Below are 12,931 nucleotides of genomic sequence, written 5' to 3' on the forward strand. Positions count from 1 at the left end.
TGGAAAATGTAGACTTGGTGGTTAATTAAGACAACAATATGTTTAATTATCTTGTCTTAAAATTGGAAATTTTATTGAGTTATAAGTAAATGCCGAAGTTTTCAAAATCAAAAACGTTTGGTTTACTTTGTATACAACACTTACATAAATAAAAATAGATGAATGGTATCGGTGAAATACAAACCTCTCCATATTTACAAAATACATGAATCAACATAAATATATTGTTTTTGTATATGACAATTAATACAATAAATGTCTGTGACTCAGAGCTGTCACCTCTTTCGCAAAACAGTAGTATTTTTGCCATTTTTTTTCGCCAACCAACATAAACACATTTTTCTTACAATTGTCCATTCAAACAAATAAAATCAGTTTGAAACTTTGCTGTCTATGATAGTTCTTCAATTTTTTATTTTATCTACATTGTAATTAATAATCACTAAACATTTACGTTTGAACAGATAAAATTGAAATAGAATTCATGACATCATAACTGTTTACTTCTGGTAACACAAGGTTAATCTTTGAAAAGCTTATTGAATATATATTTTCCCGTCCAGTTGGAGGATAAAGACAGAGATTTTATCTAACACTTGAAAAATAAATTTCTTCGTAGTAACAGTTTTCTTTTCTTGACCATCGTAAAAAAATAAGGTCGAGATCTTTAAATATGCTTAACACAAGTTCGTCGCCAAAACGATTGTAAAGTACTGGTACAAACTTCAATTTATTTATTTCTATCAAAGTTGAAGGAAAAAGTGCTTTTGAACAGTGTTCGTCATAACAAGTTTTCTTTTCAACATCGTTAAAAAAAAAGGAGGAGACGTGAAACGTAAACATAAGCTTTAAACACGTGCGTTGTAAAGTTGTTTTTAAATCCCTTAACATGTGGTGCCTTTTAACTACAAAATTTCGTAAAATATTACTATCAAAACCCTTATCAAATAGTCCACTGTTGCCTATAACTTTTGCACTCCCCTTCGGATCGTGCACTATTGTCACTTACCCTGGCTACCATTTTTGTATAATCAATGATAAAAACAGAATTTATTATATAAATATGATTATTTTATGTGGTATCGTGAACATGGTGAGGGCTGAAATTATATATCAAAAACGTAGCTTTAAACCACGACGTTATAGATTTTTAAAGATTTGTCGAGTATCGGAATTTGTGTCAATGACACAATTCAAAACTCTTGGTAACATTCATCTTCTATCGCATTGTGTAATTTAAAAGTTTAAGTATTTGTTTATCAGCAGAAATACTCCCCATAAACTTTTATCATAGATAAATGATGTTCAAATAGTCACTGTCTATTCAAATAATACTTTAGGAATACCACTGTAGTTGAATACCTTTAATTAAAATATCTATTAGAGGTGTTGTATATATAAAGCTTCTACGACTGCATCGAGTATAATACGATATTTATCCGGGCGTTTCCAGTATCTAAAATTTTAACTATCGAGTGTGGATACATATCGTATTGCACGAGATTGTGTTCTTTTTACGTGACGTCATCAGGAATGGTCCCTTCTTCTCATGTCATCACAATAGGATGTTCAGAGGAAAGCAAGACAAGTTGACGTCATAATAAATTTCTTACCAACGAACAACTGAGATTAAACGAACCACATGTTGATTAAACGAAAATAATCAACTGGTCAGGAACGGAATAAATCGAGTAAGAATTAGAGAAAAGAATTGATGCCGTTAATATAAATTTATCTATGAGAAACACTACTTGGGTATCCTCCCGCTTATTCAAACATTTTTAAGGTAGTTTATCAATAATTTTAAATTCGTAACATGTTTAGATAAAGATAAGATCTTCTCCCATAAAAAGTTTCCAATAAGGTGATCATAACATTTTTCAGACCCTCTAGCACAACAATTAAAACATCATGAACAAATAAATCAGTTTCCCCTATTCGAAAAATTTAAACTTATTTAAATTATCTTTTAATGCCATAGCAATCCCCCTCCCCACACACACACCCCACCCTTCTAATTTTATTTCTCACTCAATTCAATATGATTTCGCAGAGATATAAATTTAGATATGAACATATCAGTTAAGTCATATCTGATTTGCAATTTCACCAGTTGTGTTTAATTATCATTCATGCAATTTGTGAGTTTTTTTTACTGAGTTTGAATTGCATGCCGGATGATGCATGTATTGCAGGTGCTTTATATCATGTAAACGTGCCGGTCTCGTTTTGGTTTTTTTTTGCAATTTATTCAGTTTCTGTATTTTTTTTTTTATATATAAATTTTGGCACGATTTATAGACTAAATTTTGTTCCGTTTTGTTTTGTTTTGCTTTTTTCGTTTTGTTGCTTTTGGTTGTTAAAGGTGTTGTTATGTTTGTTACATTTTTTTTCTTTTTGGTTTTACTGCTTTTTGTGTTATCTTGTTATTTTGTCTATCAATCATAACAATTGATTTCATATATTTCCTTTATTGGCAATGATGATATACGTGTTTATGCATTTTAACACTGTGGATAAGGGAAGGTGAAGATATATATCCTGACCATTGTATAATCACCTATTCAATTTGCATTTGTCATGTTAGTTCAATTTTATTTTGTTTTTTTGTGATTCGGACTAGTTATCACAAATATAAAATAATCTTTATTTTAGATAACTCCATCTGAGTTTTCAAAACAAATTTATTAACAGTGTAGTGTATACTCATTGATGGGAAGTTTATATGAAATTATAAAAAAACTCGACCAGCTGTTTCTCTTTAATGGAATTGATGTCTCTTATAGTTATGACAGATTGGGACAACATTTCTGTGTCTCCAATCTTTTAATATTAAGTTTTAAAATAATATTATTAAATTGATTTTCCAAATATTCCTTTCATTGCAGAATCCACCAGGTATACTGTCTAAATTATCGTTAAATGCAATGTTTTATTTGAAGAATGTTTGTAGAAAGACTTTATATATGAATTCCTTTATTTCAAAAGCATTACACAATATTATGCAATGTGTATTATACAATAAGTCTAATTCAATGTAGGTCAGTACTATTTAGCGTTTACTTAAGAGATTATAAAAAACAAGCATGGACTCTTCAAATTCATGAATTGTATATTTCCAAAGTAAAGGGAAAGCATAAAGTGATAGTAAGTTTAAAAACAATAGACATTCTGTATTTCCTTCATCAGGATCGTCAAAACGTATAAATCATGAATGTAGTAATATGGAGAAACATTTGAAGCTATTTAACCAAAGGGAAACTTAAAAAAAACTTCACAGAAAGTCAACAATATCAGAGGTAGCTGGAAACTTAATCTGCTAGCATTTTTTTTTCATATATTAAACATGTTGCGGGGAAATTGAAAAAAAGGTTGTTTTAAATCATGGCAGTACCGACATCAAGTATGGCGTCAGGTGTTAGTGTTTGTTTTCGGTTATTGTAGACACATATTAATGCTGCTTCTTTATCAGCACTTGTTATATGAGATTTCGAGAAACTTGAAAAAAGACCAGAAAAATATTTTTCAATCTCGGGATCGATTTCCCCTGATTTCCTTGATTTATTTTATAAATTTTTGTTAGTGCAGCTTGTTTTGCGCAATTGGCATTATCAAAAGCCACTTAGACCAATGACTGTTTTAATATAGGTTTCACAAAATGTAACTGCTGATAACAATTGACCTATTTATTATTTTGTTTCTCACTCATAAACTCTTTGTCATATTTCAATGAAAACTAAATGATGGAATGCTCACAGTTGTCTTATCTGTCTTTCATGTGCAAAACAAAAAGGACCATTCATAGTTCATTGTATGATTGACAATATTACATGAACCAACACGATTTTAAACTTTTGGTTTTTCAACTATCCTACAAATGAATATAATAAAATTTGGCTTGCTTTAAAGTTTCGTGAACAGTGTTTGTTAATTGATTCAATCTCAAATAACGTCTCTTAATTGTACCGATAATTTAATAGAACTGTAACTGTTTATCTTGCAATAACCATGATAACACATGTATACTATCAAATGAATGAAAATTTTAACAAATCGTGGTTTGAATTACAATCGCTGTTAACAATAACAGTACGGTGACCTATAGTTGATTATTTCTTAAGACTTACTAAAATTGTCAGGCCAAATACAGAAATTGTATATGGATAATCAATAAAAGCGATTTACCTAAACGTATGTGCTCAATTGCAATGGATATCGGTGATGCTATAACATCCAAAATACCACTTTGAACGTTAGTTGCAAAAATGACAATGCATTACAATAACCAAATATTTCGTAAAACATACCTTAAGGAGGCTCGATGGTACAATAATATCAGCAAAAATTTAAAACAAATTGTTCATTACAAATTTTATTTATCACTTTATTACTTTTTTAGTTGTTACTCTATCATATGGTACAAAAATCAACCAAACAAATCAATTTATTTTGGCCCCAGATGACTTTTAAAATGTATATGTCATTGAAAAAGCTCCAAATTATCTCTCTTTGGTGCAAAATGTCATTTTTTGCATTAAGATTGAAATCTCTTTTTTAACTAATCGGTGACCTATATTTTTTATTATATTCATCAAATAAGCTGTAATCAAACTAAACTATTGTAAAATTTAAGCCATTTCTGTAATTGAGTTCTTTTTTAGTTCAATAGAAAAAAGTAGCCGTACAAAAGTGTATGCTTCTTTCGAAGGCAGATTGTGAGCTTAAATGAACGGTGACCTCATTTTTAATTTTATTTTTGTATTAAGTATATGATAATGTTCATTTATAGAAAAATATAGCGAAATCCTATATATATATATAAAAAATGATTTTAACCGCGAGCCCCCTAAAGGAAGTTTGCTCCTATTGCTTTTTGTTTTAAATTTTTGCCAGTTATTCGGATTCGTCTGGTTTTATTAATGTAGTGCCATTCAAATATTTCGCCATATGTGAAACAATTCAAACGAGAAAACTAACGGCCAGATTTAAGTACACAAAAAAGAACGTAAAGAAATATGATATACAGCAACTAACCACAACAACTGAATTACAGGCTCCTGACTTTGGACAGGCGCATACATATTGTGGCAGAATTTACAAAGTATGTAGGCTCACCTTTATCTATTTTTGTTTTTAATTATGTATGTAATGCAAATTTTGTTTCAAATTTTACGCCTTGATTTTATTAATTGTATATACCAAAATTGTATATTACAAAATAATGAATCAGAAGCGAAAAATACCAAAGAGAAATACAAACTCATAAGTCAAAAATAAACTGACATCGCTCTGGCTAAAAACGGAAGGACCAGCAGACATTTAATAGAACACAAACACCACATAGGAACTTAAAGACTGTCTACACGAACACCATCAAAAACATGGGTGCTCTGGAAGAACAAGCAGATCCTGCTGCACATGGGGGTTACTCAATTTATTTAAACAGAATATCCATTCAATGTCCTCTATCCCAAAATAAATTCGACTCAATCTGTTAGTTAAACTGTTATCTTACCATTAAAATGTGTGCGATACTGACGAGTGGACACAGATATTCATTGCATTGACATTGCTGAGATTAAAGTTTTGTCAAAATTTAATCGAATAATCCCCAGGACATGTCAGTGAAGATACATACATGGATCAATAGTATTTGGTTCAGAGTACGAATACGAAAGTTTTGTTTTAAAGGGGGTGTATTTAATATCAGCTTCTCGTATCTGAAGGGCGTCTGATACGATTTAAGCTCCACAGTAAGGAATCAAATACATCTGATTTACATAGAAGTAATGGATATGATGTCTAGCTGATTTCTCCTGTTCAAAACAGAACATTTAGTTTCGATAAAACAAGAAAGTGTCATTATCTCAATTTTTTAAATAAAGTAACACTTTATGGCTATGTTTTATTGGTTTGAATTTTGAAGTTAATTTTAGTTGCATCTGGTTAGTTGTTATTATATCGATACCTTATCATTGCTATCATATTCAAAATGAATCGAGGAACTATCTTGTCTATTTGTCTTGGCAACGTTTTACTGAAAAATGATCATACTTCTACAAAAATATCAAGACAATGAAAACATAAAGTACAGTATACAAGGTATATGAGCATATTCATAATGATATAATCAAAATGCTGCAAAGATCTAAAATATACATCCCGTCTCACTATCTTTGATATATTACAAAGAATATTAATAAATTTTAGACGATATTGACATTTAACCATTCATACAATTTTATTTTTTTTTGATTTTTTTTTTTTTTTCATATTCTAAACATGTTGAATGACCAATTACAATTTATTTTCATCGAATCGTGCATTATGTATGGTACATTATGATTCATAATATCCATCCGGGTAAAAGTATTTTTGTTTGCTTAATATGCAGTACATTCTAGGTTAAACTTTATAAATAACCTATATATAAAAAAACTACTGGAAACCAACAAATGAACCAAAGTGTTAGCGTGAGATACAAAATGACCACTTATTGTAGTAACCGTCAAAAATTATGAAAACCCATACCGCAAAGTCAGCATTGAAAGGAATAGATAAGACAACTATAAAACAAATCAACAGACAATTATTATTTCTTCAAGTTATGTACAAAAAACAAATATGTAAAAAATAAACTATCACAGAATTACAGGTTCCATAGAAAAAAAGCACTTGTAGAATGTTTCTGGGTCAAACATGTTTGGATGAGCAGAAGCCTGCCCTTAACCGGGACAGTGTGAAAACAACAACATCATACTTTAAAAATTAGTAAAAAAAGGAATCAGATGAATAGAACAAGCACGAAACGCACCCAACACGAGGAGGAGTTAAGGCACGAAGATATGTGAAGATAAATACGACAAGATTGTGGATATTATTTAATAATTTTTGAAAAATGGAATCAAATCGATTTTATTGATTAACCTTTACTTTGTTGCTTTATGTTATGGTGGGACAACTATGTAAATTGATATCATAAAACAAAAGCAAGTACTGTACAACATTACCTAAATTAATTCATATTCTACTATAAAAGAATATCTGTTATAACATGTATAAAGACAAACAGTGTGGATGTTGCTTTTCACGGGTATGTATTGTTTGTCATATCGTTTTTGTCTCGTATACGTGATAAAGTTTGAAAAGTTTAATCGACTTTGTACAATGCAACCTTGCCTTCAATATTGCATATCAGTAATATGTTTTTATCTTTGTCATCATACACAGCTCGTGGATTTCGTAGTCTATGTAATTCTGTGTGTAATGTCCTACTGTTTTTCCCGTCATGTTGTATCATTGTTAGATTAGTTGATTCGAACCCTACAACATGCACGTTATTCTTATTGTCTACTGCTACACCTCGTGGATATATTATTAATTCATTTTTGAACTGCCATAACTCTACTCCATCCAAATCACAACAATGTACTTCGTCCCTCTTGAAATCTGTATAGAATATTTTGTGTTTGCAAGATGCTATGTTAACAACCGTATTAGATGCTGTTTTTAATCTTTTTATGAGTCTTCCGGATACACGCAAGACTTCGATATCGCATGCATTTGCTACGCAGAGTCTTCCTTCCACGTAAGACACTCCCAAGCAACTCTTTGGTAAAATGATTTTCTTTTCTACGGTGAAGGTACTGTTGTTCATTATTTCTAAGTATGCTGCGTTCTCATACGTCACAACAATACGACATAGATTTATCACTGCAATATCAAACGGCATTTCAGAGACTAGGATGTTACGTATATGGTTACCTGCTTGACTGTACTCTATTAATTCTTTTTGTCTGTGAAATTCGACATCAATAAACGACCATTAGGTAATATGACACAACCCCTTATACGCATATCAGATGACCTCTTCATCTGAAATGTGTTAATAAGCTGAATATTTATGTTCGAAATATTTCTACCTTTTGAGCGGTTGATCATAATTTGAGCCTGATCGCTTTTTTGGTCTCTGAAATCAGAATTGACAGCGCATTCCGAGACTGTTATTGTCCCGACGTTTCGTACTATGTTTACAAATTTATCGATTAGCTCATGCAGAGTTACTTGAAACCTATAATCCTTGGTATCCCTAAGCTCATTCTTGATGGAATTCGTCTCCCTTGCAATCAGGTTAGTGACTTGATGCGTTCCTAGAAACACTTGTATGTCAGACGAAAACTGTTTCATGTGTAGTGTTTGTTCTCTCAGTTTAGAAATCAATTCTTCTGTTGCTTCTAGTTTCTTAAGGAAATTCATGTACTTTGATTTACAATTATCAGTTGTTGGTTTAAGCTCGCATAACAATTTTTCCTCTAGCTTGTTTAGATGGAGGTTTATTTTTGTTCGCGTTTCAAGTATCATGCTTTTAACCTCCAATTCTCGTTTCTCAATTTCGTTTGTAGCGGATTCACGATTTTTAATACATTGTTTGACGTTTAACAGTGTTCCTTCAATCGTATCTTCCAGGTCAGATAAAGCAGTCGATTGCTTTGCATTTGTTGAAGCTTCACTTATAGGTATAACATCCAAACATGAGTTGTGACTTGATGATTTACAAACAACACATAAGCAATTGTCATGAGTTTTACAGAACCACTCCAGAGGTTTTCCGTGATGCTGACAGACCTTGGAGTTCGAAACATGTTCAATCCCGTGGTAATCTTCAATAGAAACAACCTTATGGTTTCTTGATGATTTGTTTTTCCTGTGATCTTTTTCACAGTCTTTACATAATACTATTTCACAATTTCCACACCAGCTTTTCGCGTATTTCCTGACGTCATCAGATTTACATGAACCACATACTACATGCATTTTTGACGCCACTGCACTCGTCTGAAAAAGTTTTTATAAATCTTATAAGCATTGATGATAATTTTTCTGTTGTCAAATCACCGAATTCTACTCTTCAAAATAGATTGATAAAAACGAAACCCGAAATTTCGAAACGTTTGGCAAAATACCCTTAATGTAATCCTTTCCTGGGGTAGAAAAGCGTTTTTAATTCAAAACATTCAAAGTGAGGTCAGTCAGGTTTTAATTATTAACATATCATTGATAATTCGTGTCAACGCAGAAGTCTTGACTTCATTGTTGTAAAAAAAAACACAGGTTAGTAAATAAACTCAGGATTGAATACAATACCCTTTTTCATTCAGTTTATGCTTATATTGCATATTTTTAACGTATATTTAAGGAGTATCCTATCTGATGTCGCATATGGAGTCTATTCTGCGAACCCTACTGAGCACATTGGAACCCCCCTTCCCCCTACCAATTTGTTGTGGGGTTTGTGGTGATCCAGTGTTTGCTATGTCATTGTCAGTTTGTTTTAGACTTATGAGTTTGAATATCATTTTGACATTAATTTCTATACTATCATTTTATGTACAATTTGTTTGAATATCATTTTGACACTTTTCTCATCTATATTGGTTTTTAAGTACCAAGTGCCTTTCTTGACATTAATTTGTATACTATCATTTTATGTACAATTTGTTTATCCACTGATCGATATTATAACAATATCATATATATATATTTATATATATATATTTATCTGTCTGTTCAAAGTGAGAGACTTCTTCGGAAGTTATGTTATTATTATAAATTAACTTTTACGAGCAAAGTCAGCTCTAATACTGAAGAATTTGGGATGCGTTATAATGATGACGTTGTCCTGTCGATATCAATCTTGACATTAATTTGTATACTATCATTTTATGTACAATTTGTTTATCCACTGATCGATATTATAACAATATCATATATATATATATTTTTATATATATATTTATCTGTCTGTTCAAAGTGAGAGACTTCTTCGGAAGTTATGTTATTATTATTAATTAACTTTTACGAGCAAAGTCAGCTCTAATACTGAAGAATTTAGCATGCGTTATAATGATGACGTTGTCCTGTATATATCAATCTAGTGTTGATATTGCTTTTCGAACAGGGCCAATACTAGGACCAATACGGAAACAGTCGTATTTGTCTGTGGGCTTAAACGGGACGTAAACTCGAAGTTTCAATTATCATAAGCATTACTTAGATTTGGACATATCGTTATGCACAAAAACCCTTTTTTTTTACTTAAAATCATAAAAACAATAAGTTTAAATGATGCTTAGTATTTTATAACGTCTTGAATTTTTGCAACAGGTATATTTCACACCCTTTTCGAGTACAACTTTCGATTATTGACATTGATTCATTTCCGTTTATCAATCATTAGAACGCAGATGACCCAAGAGTAAAACTGTCTTTTTAATTCTTTCCAGTAAGTTTATATTGGCTAGTTAAAATGATTTGTAATAAAAAGATAATAAATACCATGAACGAGAAATAAGAAGTTACATCTGACAAAGTTGACAAAACAATTCATGGACGTGAATGCGAAAAGACAAGTTTATATATCTTATTTGCCTTGTTGCTAGGCAAAGTACAAAGAAACATATATGTTTTAATCACATTCAAGTGAGGTTTTATTTGACACCGGAGAAGACCTTGATTTTTTTGGTATTTCTTCCTTAAATCATGAAAATTACGACTTGTGGTATTCCTGTCATTCATATCAATGTCATATAATTGTGGGATGATTATTGTAAAAAATCTTATGACTGGAGAATTTCAGGAAAGGTTTACAAAATCAAATTTACCTGGTGTACTACATTTTTTAATAGCCAACAACTATTTTTCCTTAGTTCATTTTTTTCTTCATTTTTTTCTGTTTGTCTGTATACTATGAAAATACATATCTTATAGATAAAGTGTATTAGTTATTTACTATTAATTCTAAGATTAAGACCCACGTCAGTCACTGATATTATTAGTTACATGGTGTGTTAGTGACCTAATACGATATATATGGGGTCAGGAAATTCCATATTGGACGAAAGCGAAACTCGAACCCCCATATGGAATTTACTGACCCCATATATATCGTATTAGTTCACTAGCACACCGTGTAACGAATTTATCTTATCGACTATCTTCACGTGTGGTATTTTGACTAGCGGCCTATCAAGTGATTAAGTCTTAAATACCTAGTGTTTAGATCCTGCTTCCATTTGTCTATACAAAAAACAAATGCCAACAATAACAACTTTTTAGCTTTAAATTTATTGTATGAATTTATTTGAATCGTTCATTACATGTATTAATTTCTTCGTCTGTTGAATTCTTTCATATTTCTTTTATTTTTTAAAGGGACGTAACTCCGTTATGCCAACAAAAACAACTTGATTTATGAACTAATTTCAACCATTAATCATCCATTTCTTCGTCTGTTGAATCCGTTTAGATTTCTCCTCAACGCCTTGTTGTTTTTATAAAGGGTTGTGGCATCTTTTTTGTTTTGAAAGGGAAGTTACTCCTTACTACCCCATCTCATATAATAGTATGGAAATTACAAAGTGATAATGCTCGTCCATCAAAACAATGGACGCTAGGTCTCTGATATATACGATCATTTTGACATAAAGTTAATATTTTATATGAGAGGGAGGAACATGTCCATCAAATATTAATCTAAGAGAAAAATTACCGGGTCGTTTCTACAGAACGTGTCCTATAAAAGAGTAAAAAACGGCAATGAAAGTTCTGTTTGAAATCCTAAAAAAATGATACCCAGTCCCTTTCCCTCGTTGAAAAAAGTTGCGGTAAGAACATGGTAAACTCACATATAAAGCATAATTCACGATTTTTAAGCTAAACCACAAGGATTATTGGGATCAAAATAAAAAGATAGGAGGCGCAAAGAAATATTTTAGGGTTAATATTGATAAAAAATTTCTTTAAATTATACAATCTAGTCCCGAAGTAACATAATGGACTTTCCCAAATACACCAGTGGCAAATTTCATGCTTTGGAAAGTAAAACCCCTAATATGGTTTGGATCAAAATGCAAAAATCAATCGTCAAAATCACGAGAACATGCCCGCAAAATCGCAAACATTTAAAAAGTGATTGAAAGTATGGAAACTGTGGCATGATTTTTTTGTGAAAGATTCTTTGACTGGTGAATTTCTGGAAAGGAATAAAAATTCAAATGTTCCTGGTGACAGTCAAATTCTTTTATAGCCCTCCACTTTTTTTCTATTACTTATTAGTTTTTGTTCGTTTTCTGTTTGTGTGTATACTATAGAAATATATATATCATAGATATAGGGTATTTGCTATTGACTATTAATTCTACGTTTACTAAACAGGACGGTCACTGATATATTATATTATAGAGACTATCTATATAACGTATTTGTGACCACCGTGGATAGTAAACTTGGAATTAGTCTCTATATTATGTTTCAGTGACCGCCGAGGATAGTAAACTTGCTAGTAAATAGCAATTATACTTTACTTTATGATCATAGTATACAGAAAAGCGAAATAATCATCCTAATCCCAAGTACTTCTATTAAACTATGTTAAAGTCCTAAGCGGAAGTATTGTCTCTGACTTAACAGTCTTCGCGATGACGGAAACAATATCCGGACGCCTTTATTTTCGTTATCCTACCGATATAACAGAAACTGAATAATCATGAGCGAGAATGACAAATGCAACTGTGCATTGTAATTATAGGACACAGAGGCATGATGATTAATTTATTGTGGAAAAAACGAGAAGTGACACACCAAACGAGGATTTCGCATGTAAAAGTATAGATTCAAATGAAGAAATGAAAAGGGGGGGTGAAAGTACATTATTGAATTACGAAACTAAGAAAGTATTAAATAATTGTGTCATGAAGTTCATGTGCTATTTCAGATGCATAAATGACGTACGGTCGGAAAAACTGACTGACATATTTTCCTATCCTGATATAATATCGTTGTATAAAACAGTAGCCTGAAGAAAAGAAACAAAAAAATATCTAATAAAAAACGTCATGTGCGCCTGTCAACTAAAGAGATAACAACAGGAAGC

At 31.2% G+C, this 12,931-nt stretch overlaps 1 protein-coding gene across 1 annotated transcript; it reads right to left on the bottom strand.

Moving 5' to 3' along the window:
• Window positions 1-7,150: 7,150 nt before the first annotated feature.
• LOC139504157 (tripartite motif-containing protein 29-like) lies at window positions 7,151-8,814 on the bottom strand. Its single transcript, XM_071294219.1, has 2 exons — window positions 7,923-8,814; window positions 7,151-7,449 (listed from the first exon to the last, which is right to left on the bottom strand). Exons 1-2 carry the CDS (start codon window positions 8,812-8,814, stop codon window positions 7,151-7,153), a joined length of 1,191 nt encoding a protein of 396 aa, XP_071150320.1.
• Between the last annotated feature and the right edge of the window lie 4,117 nt (window positions 8,815-12,931).

This window comes from Mytilus edulis, chromosome 14 (assembly GCF_963676685.1).
Source record: "Mytilus edulis chromosome 14, xbMytEdul2.2, whole genome shotgun sequence".
In the NCBI taxonomy this organism is placed as follows: domain Eukaryota; kingdom Metazoa; phylum Mollusca; class Bivalvia; order Mytilida; family Mytilidae; genus Mytilus; species Mytilus edulis.